Raw genomic sequence first — 23855 nt, forward strand, 5'->3', positions numbered from 1 at the left:
AAATACAGTACGTATACTTTGGAGTATTTCTAAGAATTCATAATTTTTATGAATGTACACTATACACGTACAAAGATTTATTTTCAATTTTTAAACATTAAATCATGCATGTGCTTTAGTTATGATATTACAGCTTGGAGATAATGAATTTGTTTAAAATGTGACGTTGCTTTCGTGATTATATTTTGCCACAATTTATGACGTTATAAGTGTAACGTAAAGTGACACCAGTACCGTGCGCTTAGTGAGTCGATTTTTTACGAAAAATCCTACTTATATTGACCATCGTTAAAGTCTTTTGGTAAGCATATTGTATTTACAATAAAAATATTTGTTTGTTTTATGAATATCGTAATATTAATGAGCGCATATCTATTTCCTTAAACTATTATAACAAATGAAATCCGGAAACAGGGGGGGGGGGGGGGGGGGGTTGGTTATATATATACCAGGGCGATTTTTCCGCCAAAGGGGAGACTCTATACTGATTTTGTACATAGGGGGAAATTATATCCTGGGGCGCAATTCCGGGCCCGTTTTTCCGGGGGGGGGGGGGGGGTCTATGATACAACACCGGATCCCCACGGGATGAAACATATCTGATATACATATTACATGTAAAAGCCCTACATTAACTGGATACTGGATATTGGACTACAAGGGCTTTGCAATTGATGACTAACCAAATCACGGTTAGGGTGGTTCGGGAGGGGTTGTCCCCCTCCCTTACGGGAGAAAATATTGAAGCATTACAGGTAATGATCAATTGCAAGCACATTAAATTCTTATCTTTGAAATGATGGGGGGGGGGGGGGGGGGGGGTTCCATCTCCACACCCCTTAATTCTGCAAGTGAGACTGTTAGTTAACTCTATGATAAAATTTAGAAGATATAAAACAGAAAGAATTTTGATACAAGTAAAAAGTTTCATATATTTTTGGAAAATTATCTAGATGTGCAATATTTAGGATTAAGCTCAATAAAAATCCGAAGTACGTAACATTTGATAAGGGTAATTTTCGCATGGGGCGCCTCTATGCCGGCTTGATTAGATCGCGTCGTATACGTACATTTAATGACAGAGTGAAATTTTAGTGTTTTTATTGAAGAAAATATGTGGTTGTCATAGACAAAAAACTCCGCACTTTTATCGTGTCCAGAGTGAAATGTCGCACTTTAAAAGGTATTTTGTTGATTAGGAATATGCATTGATTGATCACTATTTTACGATCAAGTGTTGCATCTATATATTTTGGAAAATGAACTATACGTGATGGCTGGTCGAGGGGTTGGGGAAAGGGTGGGTGCTTTGATCAGTCCGCTACTAAAGTTTTCCTAGTAATGAAGACAGTATTAGTTCTTCATTGTAAAATCTATTTCCAATATCAACCGTAACTATTTCAACTCCAGTAAAGCTTCCACCAAAAAATTACAACAAACAACAAATCATCGATACATAAATGTTCGAGATTATGTCTCTAGGTAGTGTCAAAAATAACAACGAAATCTTTCTTTGGAAGCGGAAGACCATAATGATAACAGAGATAACAATGAGGTCTTCAGTTGGAAGCGGAGGACCTGAATTACAGTAAACAAAAAACCCATTTATACTAGACTAGATAGGTTAGGGTCAATGGCTTATGATCTCGTGTCTGACGAAGCGTAACGTGTAGAATATAATAGGGTAGATTGTTAATTGGGAATACAAAATGACTGACTAGTGGGACCACTATTTTTTTTTTTATTTAAGTAGTGTCAAGAACAACGAAATCTTCCGTTGGAAACGGAAGACCTTAATGATATCTTATTCAGGTTTCCATTTGGGAGCAGAAGACCTTAACTACAAGACTTGTTCGGTTAGGGTCAATGTGTTATGTTGTCGTGTCCGACGAAGCGTAACGACTAGGATTTAAAAGGATAGTTTGTTAATTGGGAATACACAATGACTGACCAGTTGGGCCACTATATTTTTTTTTATATCCGAACTAAACATCGTGTGATTATTTCCTGTACATATATGAAGTATTCAAATTGTACATTGTATAGAATATCAGGGACTAAGTAGAGTGATTGAACAGTATTTTCCGTTCAAGTGCCATTTCTATCTGGTCAAAACGAGCCTTTTGTCAATTTTGGACCATAAATTCTGCAGGAGGAGGGGTGGCTTATGCTCCTCCGCCGCTAAAGTTTTGGTTTTTTTTTTAATTTCAAAATATTCATAAATAAACACCGCACGATTATCTATTCTAAATATTCAAATTATTCAAAATGTTAGCGTTATCTATTTCAACTTTCAATATAGTTAGGAAGCTAAGTGAATAACGCTGAATTTTACCGCAGATATCCATTGACTTCATTTACCTGATTATTATAGATCAACACAATTATATTTATATGTGTACTTTTAAAAAGTGGCGGATCCAGGGGGTTAAATTGCAATATGAATACTTTACTTTTGAAGAAAGAAAAAATAGAAAACCCAAACAGATAGAAACTCCAAATAAACAATGAAACATACTAGTAAAGATCACAGGAATTTATCACGTACAAAATCAGTATCTAGGTAGTATTAGTGGGTTAGTGTCTGACGAAGCGTAACGGCCAGAACTCAATGGTGAAGTTCGTTAATTGGAATTACACAATGACTGACCAGTGCTTTACGTTCAAGGGTAAAAATGGGCCACTTGTCAATTCTAGAAATTGAACTGTGCGAGGGAGAGGGGGATGTTCGCTCTCGGTCATCCACCACTAAAGTTAATAAACATCATATGATGAATTCCTTAACATGTATATATGTAAAGTATTCAAAATGTTAACATTAAATTTACTTGTATTTTAACTTCCAATAATGTTACAATGATAGATGAGTACCGCTGTTATAGGCATCACCAAAATTATCTAGCTAGTGGCGGATCCAGAGGGGTAAGAAGTAGGCATAAAATCGTGATAACAGTACTTTGCTTTTGGAATAATGATAAATAAACCCTGACAAGACAACCCTGATATATATATATAAATGTCCGTGATCATAGAAATGTATCACATAAAAAATCGATGACTAAGTGGAATAACAATTAATTGTCAATGATAACAGGTTTTCATTGCGAAGCAGACCTTAATTACAATAAACAAGTACACCCACAAGATGTTGTCGTGTCTGACGAACCGTAACGAGTAGGATTTAAAAGGGTAGTTTGTTAATTGGGAATACACAATGACTGACCAGTGTCCCCACTACATTTTTTTTAAATTTCCGAACTAAACATCGTGTGACTGTTTATACCATACAAATATGAAATATTCAAATTGTACATTGTAGAATACCAGGGACTAAGTAGAGTTACAATGGGAGTAGTTTTTTTAATTGGAAGTACACAATGACTGACCAATATTTTCCGTTTGAAAGTGCCATTTCTATCTGGTCAAAACGAGCCTTTTGTCAATTTTGGACCATAAATCCTGCAGGAAGAGGGATGGCTTCCGCTCCTCCGCCTCTAAAGTTGTTTTTCTAATTTCAAAATATTAAAAAATAATCCTCGTATGATTATGTATCCTAGATATTTAAAGTATTCGAAATGTTAACGTTGTTTATTTCAACTTTCAATATAGTTAGGAAGCTAATATTAAGTGAATAACGCTAAATATTACCGCAGATATCCATTGACTTCATTTACCTAATTAGTAGATCAACACAATACGTCTACCTAATAACTGGCGGTTCCAGGGGGTTAAACTGCAATATCAATACTTTGCTCTTGAAGAAGAAGAAGAAGGGGGGAAAACCAAACAAATAAAAACTCCAAATAAGCAATGAAACACACGAGTAAAGATCATTAGGAATTTATCACGTACAAAATCAACTCACGACTAGTGTCAGTGGCTGTATTCAATGATGAAGTTTGTTAATTAGAAATACACAATGACTGACCAGTGTTTTACGTTCAAGGGTAATGTCTATCTGGTCAAAATGGGCCGCTTGTCAATATTAGAAATTGAATTGTGCGAAGTAGGGGTGGAGTGTCGTTCTCGGTTATCTACCACTAAAGTTAATAAACATAACATCATATGATGAAGGCATGCCTTTATATATATATATATATATATATATATATATATATATATATAAAGTATTCAAAATGTTTACATTAGATTATATCTACATTTATTTTAACTTTCAATAAGTTAGAATGATAGGTGAGTACATGTACCGCTGTTATAGGCATCACCAGAATTAATTTAGCTAGTGGCGTATCCAGGGGGGTATTATAAGAAGTAGGTATAAAATCGTTGTAACGGTACATGTACTTTGATTTTTGAACACTGATAAATAAATCAGATAATCCTGATATATAAATGTCCGAAATCATAGAAATGTATCACAATATAAAATCGTTGACTAAGTAGTGTCAATGGATTGATTTAAGGTTTCATGTCCAACGAAGCGTAACGATTATGATTTACGAGGGTAGATTGTTAATTAATTGGGAGTACACAATGACTGAACAGTGCTTTACATTCAATAGTCGTGTATATCTGGTCATTAAGTGGCTGGGGAAATAATTAGTACTATGCGTGAGGGATGGGAATGGGACGGGGGATCCGCCCATTCGCCACTGAAGTTATTATTTGAAAAATAAACATCGTATAGTTAAATTCTTTTGCGTATACAAGGTATTCAAAATATTAACGTCATCTATTTTATCATCCAATGAAATTAAAATGATAAGTGAAGACTGTTGTATCCACACAACTTGTGTAACTAATTAGTGGCGGATCTCGGGGTTAATACATTTGTAAGTAGACCTAAAAATTTGCGGTAACATTGCTTTGCTTTATGAGTAAAAAAAGTCTACAATATTAATAAAACATTGATACACAAATGTCGAAAATCATATAAGTTTATCACTATAAAATCGCTCGAGATGTTTAGAACACTTAGAGCCGAACTTCCCTAGAGTCGAGACGTCTGTTAACCGTTTATTCGGACACGCCTGTCAAAGTCTTTTCGACGCTTAATGTAAAGGTAGCAATCGGAGAAAGTACTTTGACTTGAGAATGAATACGATTGTAGAAGGGAGGGAAAGATGGACCGAAGCATGCATTTTGTAAAACGATTCTTGTGTTGTTAAATAATCGAGAATCTTATTTGAGATGTCTGATTCGGTTCACTAAACAACTTAGCATCACCTAGCAGAGTTCATCTTTCACCGTAAGCACTTAACACTAATTTTAGAATATGTAAACAAGTTGTAAGCTAGGCCTATTCCGTAATTCAACAACATATCACAGGAACTGGTAATTTAATCTGTAGTAATAATACTGCTACCCTTTATAAAACCACAAGGATGGTGGGTGACGATAATTTTAAGAACTATTTTGAAACGAAGTTTTGAGTGAAGTATCAGCCCTTGTAGGTCCCCCCCCCCCAATAGCAGCTGATTAGGGGATGGTACGGTATATGGTATATACCCACACTATTATTAATACAGACAAAATTACCGGTTCCTGTGAACATATTTTAGTACCTGACGACATATGAAGGGTTGTGAATAGTGAATGTGAGCAACTGCATGTGAATGCACGGGCAATGGAAGTTGATGTAAATAGATACATGTAGTATGTGCATGTATATATATTTATACATGCACATACTATATATTTACATTAACTTACAGTGCCCGTGTGTGAATGAGTATTTCATAGTGTTCTTGTCTGCTTGTTGCAATAATATAGTCCCGTCCAATTTTATATGGATATTTTTGTGCAAGGGTTATATCTATACAATTACAATTGCATGGGGAAAAGTTTAGTAATGCAGAGCTCTATCTTTTATTATCTCTCATGTTTTTTAGACATTTATTCACAAACACATAGGCCGACACATAAGAGTTTATAATTACTATATATATTTAAAAATTAATGCCATGCCTTGGCTTTTAAGTACATTTTAAGAATCATGACAAACAACACTTTTTAAGATACAATTTTCTGTTTTATTGTTATATTCATGGAATAAAAATCCCATCCTGTGTTTTATTTGGGATATCTATTCCCATTCATGCTCAAATAGGATATTTACTGCCATTTCATGTTCATTATGGGACATTTCCTCCTATGGGACATTGTATCCCATATTAAGTTTAAATATGGGAGTTAAAATCCTATGGGAGAAATTATATTTTTTCTCCCATAGGATTTTTTGTGGGAGTGAAAATCCCCCAAGTGGGATTAAAAATCCCTCCAAAATCCCATGGGATTTTTTGATTTCAGGTGAAATATCTTAAAAACTACAATAGGTGCAAGTGTAAATCTTGGTGCATGTCTTGTGAACATAAAATCCCATCTTTTTTTGTGAAGGGTTTATTTGTATCCTTAATAAAAGGGTTGGCGAAACTCCGGACTTTTGTCGTGTCCAGAGTTAAATGTCGCACTGTTAATTACAAAAAACAAAACAAAAAAACAGCGATCTGTTTTCAGTTTTTGATCAGTATACATGTATCTATCTATCTATTTTTTTTTTTTTACGTTAACGGGAGATAACTCGCGTTTGTTGATGGTATTAAATATCTATAGGTGAGACCGCGGCGAGGACAGCGGGACCGCGGGGGAAGCGCGGGATTTGCAGGGTTACTTGAGATATACCGCGGTAGCTTAATCCCGCGGGGGGAGCGCGGAAAATACGGGATCCGCGCTGGCCGTACTGCTACATGTATACACTTTAGTAAAGCTACATCGCTATTGCCTAAATAGGCCTATATTGGACCTGTTTATTTACTTTCACGCTTTGGACGACAATTTTGACAGATCCTGTGCCTAAGAGCTCCATAGAAACAAACTGAACACAAACGATTACACGTACGTTAGTGGTCTTAAAAATCTTGTGGTCAAATATGGATGGTAGTGGGTGATCTTTCGTTGGACCATAGCGCGAGATGAAATGCTCGGAACATAGCTTCGAACAGCTTGTTGGCTTCTAATTCTTTCGACTGACCCGGTTTCTCCATATCGCTTTACTTCTTTTACGAACTGGAAACCTGTGTAAAGTCACCTTTTTGTCATTCACAGTCTTCCCACTGTAATTGTGGCAGTTCGTTGCACAACAGTGCAATTTCCCATCACTGTGATCACAAAATACGCCGAGCTGTACCTACCGGAAATGCTCAGAGGACAATCTCCAATATCAAAAGAGCTCCGATTTTCAAGAAAGATAACCTAGTTTTAGGAAGCTGCTATAGTGTTTGGCCTTTTTAGTGCGCCACCTTTTTGACATCATTAGTGTTTTAGTAGTATATTGGCTGGGATCAATCTGTGAAATGTATACTTATTATATATTTATTTGCGCAGTTGCAAATCTAGTTCTATTTTGTATATTAAGTGGTCCCAACCGAACTATGATGTATTTTTTTCTCTGTCGTCATTTGTTTCAATAAATGATATAATCACTCAACAATATTGTTATTTCATTATGATAATAGTCAGCTGTGACAAAAACGAGCTTCGGATTGTCAGAGGTCCTTCCAATATCATACATCGCTTATCTTCAAAATTGTTGAATATAAATGCAATTACGCAATAAATAAGGCAACTGAAATTACACGAACGTGACCTACTTCAAATAGGGCATGGTCAATATAACATCAATCGACCCCGACATATCATGTCTATTTTTATTTACATTTTACTAATTCAATAATCGAAAGGAAGGTTAAATGTTTTCATTAAATGACGATAACTTTATGAAAATTTTTCTTGAACTGTCAACAACTTAGAGCGGGATCAGCGTTTCTTCCCAGAATGCTCTTCGGGTTAGAAACACAAACACGCGTGTAGTTACTAGCTATCGGGTGAATACCTGCATTGCATATATAATGTAACAGATCTTCATCTTTGTTTAGAATAACTCATAATACAACGTTTATAAACAGGGTTTTCCATTCGTTAGAAAACATCATTTTCCGGAAGAAATTATTACAGTTCTTTTGAACTCTATTTTCAGAACTCATGCATAGGAGTAAACAAATCAGAAATCGGTAATTTTCTACCTTATTTTGAAAATTAACATGGACAAATCCTATATCACATCTCAGTATGATGAAGATGTCTATCATCATCCATTTGGAAATGAGTTGGAAGAGTTGTAATATTCAAGAAAATTGGTAAAATGAAAATCGTAGTAAATCGGCTGGTCAGCCATTTTAATTAGGCGATGACTAGACGAGGCTGACAACGTCACCTCGTGATTATTATCGAGAGATGTTCTTTCCAGCATAAACGTTAAAACTACTATATGTTGGTGTCCCTCAAAGGGTTTGCTATTTTTAATATATGTCAACGATATTACATAATTCTGTGGATTATTTATTTGCAGGTGCAATTCTTTACAACACACTTGTAATAATTCACAAACTCTAAAAAACAATTTAAATCATAACTTAAAGGAATTAGAAATTTAGTCCCAAAAATAGTTTCTGCGATTTAATCCACAAAATACTTAAGAAAACACCCCCTCCCCAATACAAACACTCCGAATCAGTCCCTTAGAATTCGTTACGCATTAAAAATATGTTAAATTTTCCATTTTTATAAGAATACAAAATACTGTTTGAAGAAATCGTTTTTCTGTCCCATAGCCCTGCTATTTTCTTTTAGAGTGATTAACAGAATACATATTGTTGGTTGAAAATTGTTCTTTATTAATGACGATTGTAGAAGTCGAAAACTTATTTTCAACCCCTAAGATAGGGAGAACATCGAGTATGAAAAGTTGAAAACTACAACTCAGACAACCTAAACAAGAATGACATTGGGATCTCTGCATTATTTAAATAAATCTTGTGAAATACAAACATCGTAAAATAGAAAAATAAGGTTGCAACTTAAAAAAATCCAATGACAAGCATCATAAACATTTAAGGTTGTTTTTCTCTCAAGATCTAAATTGGTCCTATTATATTGATACTGGACTTTTGCGAGAAAGACTGACTTTCACAGTCAACGGCTGACTTGGACATTTAAATCTGCGTATAGTATGGAAGCATGATATCGTTAAATATATGAGTAGTATAACGCCTCCCGATAGGGAGTTCAACTGAGTGCACTTTTTATGCAAATGAGGTCAAGCAAGGGCGGCTTTTGATTGGTCAAGCGGTGTCGGGGTCAACGGAGTGGTTCAATATCTAGGACGGGGTCAACCCCAGCAGGGGTTGTAGGCCGGGTGTCGGGTGAATAGGCTGGCCTATGGCCGCTGGTCTAATTTTAGCATGCGGTACTTTCGCTTTGAGTTCCTGGAATGAGTTCCTGCTATTTTTCTGAAAGTCGGTATAAAATCCAGTGAAATCCTGTGAAATCCTGTGTATTAAATCTAAAAGAATAACACAAGGTTTTAAGTTGACATGTTTATTAAAGAACAATGGTACAAGCATAGAACAATGCAAAACAGTTCAATAAGCATAAAAACAGTTCAATAAGCATAAAAAACAGTTCAATAAGCATAACAGTTCAAGCACAGTCCATTACTTTCTGCTGAGTTTCTTCTTCTTTTTTGGCCGTTCTTCAGTAGGTGCGGTTGGATTCCACATCTCTAACGGTGTGTATTCTCTCTTCACAGGGGATTTTGAGCCAGGTACGGACCCAATCATCGCATCTATTTCCAGTTGTTCTTCTGGACACTCACTAATCCAGTGTCCTATTTTTCCGCATTTGAAGCAAGGATCCTTTTGTTTGGTTTTCTTGCTGGTCTGTTGAGAATCTGCTGACCTCGATTTCTTACTGGTCTGCGGATAATCTGTTTTCTGTGGGCAATCCGGCGACCAATGTCCTGTTTCTCCACACGTGTAGCACGGGTTAGCAGTGTAATCTGGAGTGTATTCCTTCCTAGGTTTTTTAGAAGTCAGCTCTTCCAGCTTCTTCAGTAGGATTGTGGTATGATTTCCAATCTCATTACTCAGCACATTAATGCGGTTAACGATCCCGTCTAGTGTCGTGGTAATGATGGCGAAATCGGTCCTGCTCATGGGGGAATCTTCTCCACCGAAGGGGAGTTTATCGTATAAGCCCATCTCCAGTCCCGTAGCATCCTGTGAATCGGGAAAATAGAAGCCTAATCCGGGGTCTGTCGGATTCTGGCTAGGGAGGTAATCCGAGGTCTGGGATATCTTCTCTTGTCGAGCAACGTGGTCTGAAGGCGTGAGATTGAAGCTCGTGGTCTGGTTCGAGGTCTGGGCCATCTTCTTCTCTTCTCTTCTTCTTTGAGCAACGTAGTCTGGAGACGTGAGCAAGAAGTTCGAGGTCTTCCCCAGTTCAGTCTTCTGATCGTCACTCTTAGTTTTCTTCAGTTCAATGTAGTCTTTCTGTGGTCCCATCTGCTTCTGTACCAGCTGATCTATTTTCTTCTGAGCTTTGTCCACAAATTCTAGTTGTTTCTGAGCCATGTCTTCTGGAAGGTGATTGAAGATCGAATGAGGACTGACACTGGGGCTCCGCTTTTATAGCCAGCAAAATGTCTAGACTATTCTGTCTCGTGGGGGGCACGTGGGGAGCACGTGGTTGCATCATCTTTTTCTGGAAAAACCGGTTTCAGCTAGAACATCGCGCGACCAGCGCGTGCTAGTGCACTAATTGAACTTGAAAAGCCGGTTTCTCGCGACCAGCGCGTGCTAGTGCACATTGGTACACATTGACTTTAGTGGAATGGAACTTATATTGGTGTTTAAAGTAGCCCTAAAAAGGGCTGTGCATGAAGTTTTTATTTTTAAAAATGGCCGGCTTCATACGCAGGTTCTTCTATATACACGTGTAAGTCATGATCTTCGGATATAATGTGTTGTACTAATTGTCGAGCTCTTCTCCCGGGGAAACGTATCTCTTCGACGGTTTCCCACATCCAGTGTGCACCCCAAAACAATACCCACACACTTCTCCGGTGGCGTGGTTTCTCCAGTCGAATAAATCCCGATACTTTTTGAGTGCCGTTCAATAACGTGTAAAACTGGTAAATCATGTACTGTATGAGGGGGGAATTTTTCAGGTACATGTCACTTAAACGCAGGTAAATATCCTCCACTGTTTCATGTGACCGCAATACATAGTCAAAACACCAATTTTTAGATCGGCCCCAGCGTAATCGATGGCGACATCTCTGTACTAAATTGTCCAAGATCTCCATCTCGTCTACATAATCTTCTACTATGGTTAAATTCTCCACTTGTTGTATTCCCTGGCGGCGGCGTCTCGCTCTTAAAATTCTCCGTGTATCCATGACTGAAGGTCAGACAAGAATGACTGTAGAAAAACCAGCTGACGTACAGGTGTTTGATCACGTGGTGCAGGTGTTTGATCACGTGATGCATAACCTTTACCTATAAATACAGGTGTTTTCTGAACGTTCGTTATTTACTATGGGCGGCAGTGCTACTACGAGAATAAATGGATATAGTTATGTACTACAATGTATGAACGTGGCCTTACATAATCCTCTCATTCAAAATGCTCGTCAATTTGTACAACAGATGTCACCGGAGGTCAGAAATGTACATAGTTTTCAACGGATTGCTGATTCATTAGCGGAGAATACCAATACGGGACGTTTACTCATGATTTATTTGTATGCTGAGGAATTGAAACAGAATCTTCCAGACCAGATGAGTGACATTGATCGGATCTTACGCGATTGTCTACAAAAAGGATTCGTGGAACTGATTCGTATGAAAGGAATGGCTGCCCTGTTATAAAACAAGAACGTTTTGGAATTTTTTCATTTACAAACCATGGCTGAAAGTGACAACATCGCAGAAAAAGCGCATAACCATGCATTAGAATGGGTCGAGAAAATGCAAGACGATACGGTGTTTCAATTCGCTAAAAATTTTCTGATAGCGGGAGTGTTTCCAATGACTCTGGACGAATATACAGATCTACGGAACCGGATATACATCAATCTCTATAACGATGCGGGATTGATGTTAATTTATGTCCTGGGGGAGGAATTCAAGAAACGCATGCCTGAAAAAACCGCCGAGATTGAAAGTATCACCAAGGACTGGCTTCGAGAAGTATACATAAAGTGTGAAGAACTTAATTCATTTCATTTATTCCCGGAGGATGGCCAGCAGTGACCACATCACAGAGAAAGCGATAGTTTATGTATTGGATTATCTCACAGACATTCATTCTGGGCAGATTGAATTTGTGTTACACTATATGCGAGAAGAATTATTTCCCATCAGCTTAAAGGACTATCCATGTCTCTGTCAGTATTTGATCGAGAACCGGATCACCCCGCAAGCCTTAGTATTGATTCATTTAATGGGGCAGGAATTGAAACGAATTCGACCCACAGACAGAGCAGAAATCGAGAAAATCAGACTACGATGTCTTCGAGAGATGTACGTCAAGTTAAACGTGTGACTTTTAATCTGGACAATAATGAAGTGTATCGGTTACCCGAAGAAGACCGGACAAGTATCTGGATGACTGTAGCCGCTGATCGATATCGATTTCGACGCAGGATTCGAGAAATGGAAAAAATGTTGGACCCTATTTTAAAAAGACATGTGCATTGGTGTTGTGTGTGGGAGTTATGTATTTGAAATATGTGCCATGAATAAAATTGTTTACACGAAAGCTGTGTTTGGTTGAGTCTCTCAGAGAAGGGTTTATTTGTTGAGGAATCCAGAAAATCCTAAAGGTAGAGTGAAAATCGAATCAAATAAGGTGTTTTCTATCGAATAGACCTTATGAGATGTTTTTAGGGATGTACATGGTCGAGAAATACATTTTTAAAGAGGTGGTGAAGAAACATTAAACCTCGACTCGAACTCTTTAACCTCTGTTTCTTTGAAAACTATGCGACGTAGCAAAATAAAAATAAGTTTAACGAATTCCCCGCCCCAGAATCTATCAGATTAAATCTACCATGCACAGATATCGAATGTCTAGAAAAAGACAATGAGAAAAAAACTCTCTACTCGAAAGCACAAATCCGCCATTTTGACGGCCGCCATCTTGGCTTCGTCTCCGAAGCGAGGGATGTTTTCGAGGAGGTCCGCGCTTTCCTGATATATACCGGCGCGCTCGCCAGTTCGCTTCACTGGTGATCCAGCACAGCTTTTGAATATTTTATAAAAGAAAGAAGAAAGAAGAATGGCTGCAAGAAGAGACCCGCTCTACAACTTTCAGACCCTGCTTGGGTTTCGGTACCGGCTCTTAGTGGTGGCTGAGGAACGGGTAGGGGAGAATTGGGTCGTGCGTTCTGAGAACGACCTGAGCACCTTCTCCCCTTTCGACCAGAGTGGGGTCCGTGAGGTCATACTCCGGGTGCGGGCAGAGTATGAAGGGAGGGGACGCCGCCGCACCGCTCGAATGTCCACGGCTACGAGACCGCGCCGACGGGCCCCACAGCCACCCTCACCACCACCACCTTACTCCCCGGCGACGGCTACACTACCACCACCAGCGATCCCATCGGCACCGGTGGAATACAGTCCGGTGCCGATGAGCGACTCACCAGCGTCACCGGTGGAGTATTCACCGAGGTCACCGTCCCCCGCACCACCTCCCAGTCCAGCCCAGAGTCCGTCGCTGTTAGTGGCAGACACGTCATCACCACCGAGACCGGCAGCCCCTGCAAGACCCCCACCACCTACCATCCGGTTTGCAGGGAGGACTCCGCCACCGAGACCAACCCACGCACCGGTGGCAACTCATCCCCCGACGAACCACCCTATGACTGTCCCTGGCTGGGCAGATAGGGCGGTTCCTATCTGGTTTAAGTGCCCTGTCTGCTGGCAAGACAGGGTACACTCCGGTATCACGTGTAGGGGATGTGGGCAGCGCCCAGCTTGCTGTTCGTGCGTGGAAGAGTTACAGGAGCGGCGACGCACCCGGGGACGGTGCCCGTTATGCCGGTTTACCGGAACCAGGGATTGAAAGTCGGTCCTTAGGACCAAACGGCCCTTTTCAGGGCCACCAACTTTTTTGAAAAGACACTTTTTATTGCAAAAATCAAGAAACACACAAGTTTGTTTTAAAAAAGTTTTATTAACACAAGTAATAGCTAGAATAAAGCTATAATAAAGTTACATTTTCTTGACAATGTAAACATGTTTATGATACTGATAAGCAAAGTCACAAATCCATTGTCTATAATGAGTCCAATTGCCTCCGGCTAATCCACATCCAATACCATAAGGAAACGCTAAAGTCTGGTAAGACAAAGTGCCTAATTCCTGTAAACATTGTTGAAACCAAAGTTCACGTTGTTCGGGGGTATCGGCATACAGGGGTAAGCGTTGAGTGCCTCTCCCGTAATCCCATTGCGCTAACAAACAGATCACATCAGGATGAGTAGAATGAGGCATAATACACACAGTACCCGGTATTCCTCGATCCGCTGCTATAGTTAAATTTCTCCGTCCTAAAGGTTGTCGGGTCGCATACAGATTAGCCCAAGGAAATCGGTCGGCAATACGTTGACTTAATCCATGAGGTTTCACCGTTAAACAGTTACATTGTTGTACAATAACATCCACCCAAGGTAGAGATAATACATCTCCTCGTAGATCCGTCACCGACATGCTGGTTGACAGGTCTCACAGGTACACGTTGACCGGGGTTCTTGACTGTAAGGACAATGTTGAAACAGGTGGGGTTTAAACTTTCTCTGAGTCCAGCGCTCTCTAAACTCCTGACATATCTCACAGGTACAGTCCTTATGCGCTATTTCTTCTTCAGGGGTGATGGTACAATGCTGCGGACACTTACACGGTAGCCAGGGTTCTCTAGTGTGACCACAACATTTATAGACAAAGGGACAATAATTCAGCTCTGCCAATCTCTCTATCCACTTATGTTTGGCCAGGATGTTTTCTTTTTTATAATGAAAACAGCCGCAAGTTCTCCAAAGTCCTCGGCAATACCCACACACTAGTACATCTTTCTCATCTTGCACGTACCGTTCAAACGACATGATTGAGAAAAATGGTAACAAGTGACCTATTTATATAGTGTTTTTTTTGATGAGTCATCAACATGACGTCAGCCATCTGAGGTAGGGGATGTTTTCGAGGACGTCCGCGCTCTCGCCTTTTTAAAACGAGCGCAACGTCAAAAATCGGGCATTCCGATTTTTTAAAGGAACCAGAACCATGAGCCGTAGAGTAGGACCAGACCCTACAGTGAATGATTATTGTATCAAATGGGAGGAGGATTGGGAGCAAGAGATTGCCCCGCCGGCCTCACGGGAGGCTCTTCCCCCACCACCCATGAGCCAGGATCTGCCCCCGCCTGAGGAAAACTGGGACGCAGAGTTAGAAGTGGTGCAACGGCCTCCGGGGAGATTGTTTTTTAAACACGGGTGGTTGCCTGTTTTTGTGTTTGACCACGAGCAACCCCCGGAGGAGCAGAAAAAGAAGAGAAGAAAGAAGAAGAAGAACAGACAGTGAGGGGGACCGAGAAGAAAAGAAGAGAAGGAGAAGAGAAGAAGAAGGAGAAGAGAGAAGAAGAAGAAGAAGAAGAAGAAGAGAAAAGACCAAGAACAGAGAGAACGAAAACAGCCCTTTTCAGGGCTACCCATTCTTTTTTGAAAAGACATGGTTGATTACAATGACAAGAAAAAAAAAATTTCCAACGTTTTATTAAACTCCAACTATGAACAATAACAATAACATAGTTTACAATACATTCAGTCTTTGACATTGACAAGTTTGTCCTTGATGGGTTCTCGGTTTTCGGAAGGTCTCTTTAAACCAATCAGCCACAAAACGATCGCGTTGTAAGGCCGTGCCTTTCCAGGGAAGTAACCATTCTTGTACGGTGCTTCTATGTCGATGGCGTTGATGTAAAAAATACACACAGTATTGTCCACAGACATCCGTATTCAAATCTTGATAACAATGGGTGTTATGAATCCAAGTCTCTCCGTGGCGTTGAATAAAGTCTTGGATGTCTTTATGGCTGGGAGGTAATCCGTAAGAATCAAAATATTCGACGGTAGGGCTACTCAAATACAAACAGACCCAATGCGCTCCAGGGCGATCGTGAGGGTCTGTATTCACCACGATGGCTTTGTGATGAGGTAACAACTCAGGTATGACATCTCGAGGATACACACCTGCAAACGCCGGTCCTAAATCTCGTTGTAAAACATCTCTCAATTGCTGAGTATCCATCTCTCTCTTAGTAATCGATGCTGACTTCTCGTTGTTTGTTGATTTCTAGCAGATTGTCGAACACGGCATACACCACACAGTTTAAGGTCCTGGCCACGTTGGCGGCAAATTGCACTTCCACTCTCAAGTTCCCCGTCTGTATGAGATGAAATTTATCCGTCTGGGCTTCTTGATCTTTCGTGAAATCCACACACCAGAGGGTGTAACCGTTTTTATACTCTTCCAGGGTAATGTCCGGAGCCCAGTCCTGGCCTAATTTTCCAAAGCCTTTGTACAGACTCAAATACGATCTCAGGTACTGATCGTCGGTGAAATTAGGTTCCAAAGGTCGGGTTTCCATCATTTCTCCATTGATACTGATTTCTAATTTCTTGACTCTCTCATTTTGGAAATGAAAGGGGTTTCTGGTATTATCCCCATTAAAAGCCGCATTGTCCACAAAGCCCAACACGATCAGTTTAGGCATCTGTCCTTGAAACAGATGATCGGTGATTTTAGATTGGGTGCCACTAGGAATGGTGAAGGTTTTCACTTCCACTCGTCTCAATGGATATTTCGCCGTTTGAGTACTCAGTTGCTGATTGATGAGATTAATGATACTCGGCACAGGTTTGACTTTCCTCACCCACAAGATCATACTTTGAATGGCCACTTTCCCACTACTCCCGGCATCGGTCATCATGTAGAACTGGGGTCGAGCGCGATTGAATCTGAGACGGACATCCAAACCATTAGGGAGACATTTCTCTTGCTCAAACAAATCCAGATGTAATCGATCCATCAACACGATCTCCTTACTGTCTGTAATCTTCTCGTGACGTTTTCTCAACCCTACATTCTTGGAATCATCCGGATACTCGGGAGTCGGGATGACGGCCGCGATGTTGACTTTGTTACTCACTACTGCAAATTCCACAGGAGTTTGAGCCAGAGCTTCTAATTTGACCTCATCCATATGTCCTGCCGTATCTTTTTCCCACAAGCTACAGGCTCTCATCTGGGTTTCCAGAGTCTTGGGTGCATAAGACAACAATTTCTCCAGATACGCTTTGTAGGGATAAGTATCCGTCCCCGGGGTAATGACTTTTCCATTGAGACTGACATCGATTTCACTGAACAAGGAATGGAGAATGTTATTCACGGGGGTGGAGGTCGAATGGCCTCCTGTGAGATTCGTTCCATTGGCTTTCGTGAATTTACAGACCATCTGGAGATAAGTTTGGGATAAATCCAGATATTCATCTCCTTGTCCTTTGATTTCAAATTCAATCGGAGCCGTATCCGAGTTGAGGGTACTGGAAATGGGGTAATATTCCATCCATTTCGAATCTTCTAAAGTGACGTTGGTCGGGGGCACTTTAAACAGTTCTAAACTGCTGGTGCCACAAGCGCAAGATTCTCTGTGCATCATATTGGAACGATGTGTTACTCAGCGTGAACTGGCATCAAATGTGTTCTGGTCTCCTTCTCACCCCCTTTTTATAGGGTTCTCAGTCGAAAATATTCAGAGAGCGTTTTGGCTTACCCCTTTTCACTAGCTTCCTACCTCCCTTCCTAGATCGCTTCCTAGGTTGCTTCCTAGGTCTCTTATGAGGCCCTCCCCGAGCTAAGATACGTTGTTTTCTTTTAACAAATCCTTTTCCTTCCTGTATTCCCACCTGTTTTCCCACCTGTTTTCTTTTGACGGTCGTGGTTCCAGGCTTCCTGAGTATTCCTGTGCGTGCTTTTCTTCCTCGTTTGGATGGGGCTTTTCGAGACCTTCCCCTACGAGCATACCCTGCTGTCTCTTTCAGGGCTTGGGCACCGTGTGTCTTGAGAGCGTCTTTGAGTGATCGTTTATTATCTAACACATCCATCCCTGTTTTAGCAGCAGCCTTTAAGGCACTTTTAGCCCCCGATTTGAGTAAATCGGTGAAAAATCCTTTTCCCTTCTGCTTTTCAGATTCTGGATCATATTCTTCTGTTGGATGGCTTCTACGTCGTCTCCTCTGATAAGAGCGATAAGGGCGGTCGTAATCATAATATCTCTCTTGATAGACAGGACGCTGTTGTTGTTGTTGCTGTTGTGTGGGGGCTCCACCTAATAATCCGCTGATCAGGGGACCCGCCACTTTGCTGGCTATTCCCAGCAGGGCTCCAAGCCCGTGACCCTGCTGCCGTATTAAACCTTTATGGTAGTGCATCTTGATGTAAATGAACTTCGTTAGGGGTTACACCCGCTTTTTATACTTTTTACGCCGTCTCTTTCTCTTCTTTCCTTGGCCCGCTTGACCCACAATGGCATTGGCAATCCATGGAATGAGAAACCAGATTCCGTGTCCTTTCTGGCGTCTGACTCCTCGATGGTACTTCATCTTTCAATACACTTTGCGGAAATGAAGTTTGACTAAGGAGCGCCCATTTAAAAACCCCATAGGACGCCCTAAAGAATTCATGATGTGTACCTCAATGGTATCGAAATATTTCTTACTCAGTTTCAAATATTCGGCTCGAATCGGTTCCCAACGGGCTTGTTGTCGATCGTCGTATTGACCCGTACAGGGGACGACTCTCAATAATTTCAATTTGTTGGTGCCCACCACTTGAGGATCCACAATGTCACAATACACATACATGGCTTTCAGATTGTCGTAGACATCCATGGTCGTGTTCCCCAAGTAATTCACGTTGATCCATTTCGTCATGGTTTCATCGCCCAGGATCATTTTGTCACTATCCAGACCTAGCTTGTACGCTAAGGGCGTAGGGAAACGAATGCACATGGGGGTGGTTCTCAGTGCTTTCCCATTAAACTGATACTCGACACGATCGTACTCGGGGTGATACACTAAGATCTGGTTGTTCCCCTCGTCGTTAGGATTCCCTAACTCGCTCCATACTTTCCACAGGGTTCTCCTTAAGGCTGCGTTGATTTCATTGATTAACGCCAAAGGTTGTGTATAAGCTCCGGGTCGGAAGTGAATGCGAATGATATCGAAGAGAAATAAACTATCCCCTCCCGCAAAGAGATGGGACCATGGTGTCAGATCCCAGGGGACCACCACCTCACACCTGGCCATCGTGACTTTACCCATATTCTCTGTCTTAAATCTTTCCCATTTATAAGTGTTGGGATCTTGGACATGTTTCGTATACGGATCTGGAATGAGAACGTCCACATAAGCCTCGCTAGCCGATACGTTTTGTAAGTTGGCCGAGTACATCATTTCGGTCAATCCGACTTCCCATGCTCCATCCGTTAAGTCCATGGTGTGTGGCAATAACGTTTTAAATTGAGCAGTCGTATTCGTCGGAAACGATTCCATCGACCCATCACTCAACAGAGTCATGTAAAACCCTTCTCCTCCTCCAGCCATGATGTCTTAAATGAGCCCCTGTCTCTGTTTCCTTCTCTATTTATACTCATAACACAATGAACATTTTCATATTTTATTGAACATACAACATAATGTTAATACACAATTTTACATGTCATTCTTCTTGATCGCGACCACCACCCCACATCAACGCATCCGAGTCTTCCAACTCTAGTGTTCGTCTCGGGACTAAGCGTCGTCGCATCACCAGATAGTGTCAGGTTCCCCAGCAATCGGCTACATCATAACCTTCATTGATCATGTCTTTGAAATGTCGGAGGCAGTCCTCGGAATGGTCAAACCAAGGACTATCATTTAAGGTCCAATCGGATTCGTCTTGTCGTCCCATCAATCCCCAGAAGGCTTTGACTTTCCAGCGAAACTCTTGATACTTGGTCTTCATGATAAAGGCTGACCATCCGTGAGGTATCAGTATACGTTTGTACAAGTACACCGGTTGATCTAACACTTTGTGTTGTTTACAATGCATCAAACACATCTGCTTATCCCAGAACCAGGTACTTTTCTTCCCCTCTTGTTTCCAGGCGTACTGTGGCTTAACCATGGTGAACTGATGAATCTGAAGAAGATCGTTCCTGTTTTATACTCGGGCTCGCTAACGTCATTTGTGGACTAGGCATGACGTAACCCACGAGAGAACTTAAGGTCACCATCCAAAAATCGCGATTGGGATCGCCTAAGGCTAACATCACGACCGACGTAATAATGATGGTTAAACACAGGAATAATTGTGCAAAATACACAATTTCTGCTCGGGGGACTTTTTCACCCAAGAAAGTCCACTGGTTGGTCATGGCCGAATGAGATCCGCTTGCGGAATCCATGAATCAAAACTGGGAGGATATCCTTTCCAACGCACTTTGACTTCTGAAATGACTTTTTTTCCCACACGCCGCTTTTTATACCCTAAGATTTCCTCCACTTCATAAACATCATCGTCTTTAATCACTTGTTGTAATTCCTTCTCGTAAAACGTTCCTTCTAATTCTTCCCCGTGATCATCTTGAATGCAATAGACGTTTCGTCCTGGCACTTTTCTAGAGATGGTAAACAGTTCTTTGGTCCAATTCGGTAAATATCCTTTTTCAAACGTACGTTTGGCTTTACTAATGCGTACACGATCACCCACTTGCAAGCGACTCGTGGTATCGGCACTCTGTTTTCCATACAAGGTTTTCCATACGGTCAAGACATTCTTGGCATTGACTTGAGCAGGAGCTCGCCGGATACTGCGATGATAGGTATGATTGTAACCATACACCAGATCGGCCAAGACATCGACATACCGTCGTGTTTTATGACGTGTAAAATACCGCCACATACGTGCTTTCAGCGTGCGTTGAAAACGTTCCACAATACTGGCTTTGGTTTCGGCATTACGGGTCGTAAAGAAATGAATGGATTTGAAGGCTTGACGAAATTCTTTATTGGTAAATTCTTTTCCTTGATCGGACTGAATGCGCACGGGGCGACGTCCCTCTCGAAAAATCCGTCGTAAGCCTCGTATCATTTCTTTCCCCGTTTTCTGTTTTAAAGGCACGACCCAGGCATATTTAGACAGCACGTCAATGGCACATAATAAAAACGTATACCCATTATTGTCTTGTTTCAAGTTGGAGACATCGGCTAAATCTAATTGCCATTGTTCATCCATATCCGTCACTCGTGTTTGTCGTCGCTTGAATTTCCTCCGTATCGGTTTATGCAAGGTATAGGTATCTTGAGCTTTCACCCATTCTCGAATTTGAGACAGGGTAATCTTGTGTCCTAATTGACGCACTTGACGATACAACGCCTGGACTCCCCCATACCCTGTCTTGGGATCGTAATACAGTCGCTGTAAGATCTGTTCTGCTTTCATGGTAGATTTAACCATTTTCCAATTTCACGTGATGTCTTTTTACTGGCCTCCCAGATATTTTTAGGGGTCATCATTCGTCTGGGAGTTTCATAGAACGATTTCTTGAAATCCGCTCTCCTCTTCCTCTAGAGGTCTAGGCGTACTGATTTTCCCTGGTTTGTCCATGGCTTTTATAACATCCCGATTGTTCACATATCCTTTGGGAGCATGAGTCTCTTTTAACGCTTGAGCAAATTCCTCTAATCCCGCGGGGGGATCACGATGTCTTAAGGGTCTTTGTCGTTGGGCTTCGGTCATTAAATCCACAATATTGGAATCGGGAACCCTGCGTCCTCTATAGCTGATTTCTCCTTCTTTATTCCAAGTCACCACTTTGGATTTCTTGAGATGATCGAGTAATAAACCTGCTTTCTTTCGACCCGGTTTATTGACGCTTTTGATAATCTGTTCCTCCAAGTCATCGGATGCTGAGGCGGCTGAGGGTGGTGAGGCGGCACTGGCTGCACTGGTTGGGGAGGGCAGAGTCGCTGTGGTGGGATGTCGAGCTTGTTGTAAATATTGACGATAGCGATGAAGTTGATGACCGTACAACCCCACTTTTTCTTTCTCGGTTAAATCATCTCGATGTTCAATCTCGTCCAAATCACTGCGTAAACCAATAGTCGAGGTAAATTCGGGAGGTTTAGGTAATTTGCCTTTTAATTCGTTGAGCATCGCTTCCGGTACCAACACCATTTTTCGACTCATGATTTCTTACAAATCTTGCCACACACAAACGAACCCAATCCTTTTTGGTGGATGAGTATACCTCGTCGTTTTTTCACGGGTTGAGGGTGGACTAAGCGTCTTAAGATGTGTTTCTTTCGACCCAGTTGTCGCTTCTGAGTAGGAGTGAGAGGAATCACCCCTTTTAATAGATTGTACACAATCTCACAAATCTTTAAAATGCAGTCATTGGAACAATGTTTCAACACCTCTGTCTTTAATTTGCTGGAATAGTGAGGAGCCGCTAACGTCTGCAAGAGCGGTAAATGAGGTCGTAATCGACATTCACACTTCTTCGTATGAGCCATGGTAATGAAGGGTGGGGCCCCTTCCCCCTCCTTTTTATACCTAGTCCAGGACAATGGCACTCGGATGTTTAGGATCAAAACGCTTGTGATGGACGGTCTCTTCGTGACGATTGCGGTTCTCTCTCGCATTGAAGACCAGAGGGCAAAATTTACATTTATATTTCTTTTGCACCTGAACCGGTGTTGAGGTGGTTAAGGGTTGAAATTTCATGCTTCCAAAGGTATGCGCAAAACTCGGTAGAGCAGTATCACTGGTTCTGGAACTTCCTATAGGCCCATGCATGGGTCGTTCCATTTTCTTTTGAGCTAATCCGGCTTTCAGATTGGCTAACGTTTTAGTGACCTTGGGGGGAGTGGCCTTGGAAAACGGCATCTTCACAATGAGAGGGTTTTTCTTTGGAGCCCAATTGGGAAACGGATTCTTCATCCTGAGAGGTGTCTTCTTAGGGGACTTCTTAGGGGACTTCTTAGGTGTCTTCTTAGGTAAGCGAATAATGAGTTTAGGAATTCTCTGAGGTGATTTTTTAGCTTTCTTAGCCCGTGGTTTCTTGGTTTTCTTGGGTTGTCCCCCACGGGGCTTACGGCCTGTTTCCCATTTGAGTAAATGACGGATAATGGTCCCTCCTAAGAATCCGGCGCCTCCTCGTTTCAAAATGGCTTTTTTACGCTCTTCTTCATTGGACTTCTTATCGGCAATGACACTCAAGTCTTGGCGATGGGATTAAATGAACCGCTGAGTGATTTTATTGCCTGGTAAGACGCCTCGCAATAAATTTCGAGCGCCCATCGCAAACCAGTTGAGTAAGGCTCTACGTCCTAATTCAATGAGATGGCTCCGTTGAACGGGATCCCGTTCCCGTTGTAAACGGCGTAACGTTTTGACTAATTTACTCTTCGCGGAAGGTCTACCCATGGTGAAGACTGTCTTTCAAATGATACACCTGTCCATGATGTGACATTATTTATACTCTCGGGGGCATGTGCACAGCCAAGTTGGTAAAGAGTTGACTTCTTAATCTTAAATCGTCCGACGTCTGAGGACTCAAGTCCACTAGTAAATACCCGTGAGGTACACGGGTGGCGTCCTCATAGGCTGGAAGTAAATGTGGCATTTGTAATTGCCGACTTAACACCCCAATCTGAGATTTATCTCGAGGATTTTTAAACAGCACAAGATAGTGAGCATTCAGACTGATGGTACGATGTTGTACTGCTCGATCAAACAGATTTTGTGTGATATAAATGACACTGGTATTTCGATGATGCACTTTGCGCGTAAACCAGTCGACAATCGATTCGATGGCTTTACCTCCCATCATATCATCAAAAATGAGTAGATGACGCGTACTGAGATCCGCCACTATCTGCTCATCGTCTT

At 41.2% G+C, this 23855-nt stretch overlaps 2 protein-coding genes across 2 annotated transcripts; one reads left to right on the top strand and one right to left on the bottom strand.

Moving 5' to 3' along the window:
• Positions 1 to 13140: 13140 nt before the first annotated feature.
• On the top strand, positions 13141 to 13926 carry LOC130048007 (uncharacterized). Its single transcript, XM_056144005.1, has one exon. The coding sequence runs from the start codon at positions 13141 to 13143 to the stop codon at positions 13924 to 13926; it is 786 nt and encodes a 261-aa protein (XP_055999980.1).
• Positions 13927 to 16173: 2247 nt separating this feature from the next.
• LOC130048009 (uncharacterized protein F54H12.2-like) lies at positions 16174 to 17577 on the bottom strand. The gene is made up of 2 exons (XM_056144009.1): positions 16543 to 17577; positions 16174 to 16413 (listed from the first exon to the last, which is right to left on the bottom strand). Exons 1-2 carry the CDS (start codon positions 17575 to 17577, stop codon positions 16174 to 16176), a joined length of 1275 nt encoding a protein of 424 aa, XP_055999984.1.
• Positions 17578 to 23855: the final 6278 nt, after the last annotated feature.

Source organism: Ostrea edulis, chromosome 1, assembly GCF_947568905.1.
Source record: "Ostrea edulis chromosome 1, xbOstEdul1.1, whole genome shotgun sequence".
NCBI lineage: Eukaryota > Metazoa > Mollusca > Bivalvia > Ostreida > Ostreidae > Ostrea > Ostrea edulis.

What these genes read in the sequence shown, in the direction of transcription:
- LOC130048007 (XM_056144005.1), top strand. Translation starts at nt 13,141, where the DNA reads ATGGCTGCAAGAAGAGACCCGCTCTACAACTTTCAGACCCTGCTTGGG.
- LOC130048009 (XM_056144009.1), bottom strand. Translation starts at nt 17,577, where the DNA reads ATGATGCACAGAGAATCTTGCGCTTGTGGCACCAGCAGTTTAGAACTG. An exon ending in TTCATTTCCAAAATGAGAGA is followed by an intron (nt 16,414 to 16,542) that starts GTCAAGAAATTA and finishes AAATTAGGCCAG; the next exon opens with GACTGGGCTCCGGACATTAC.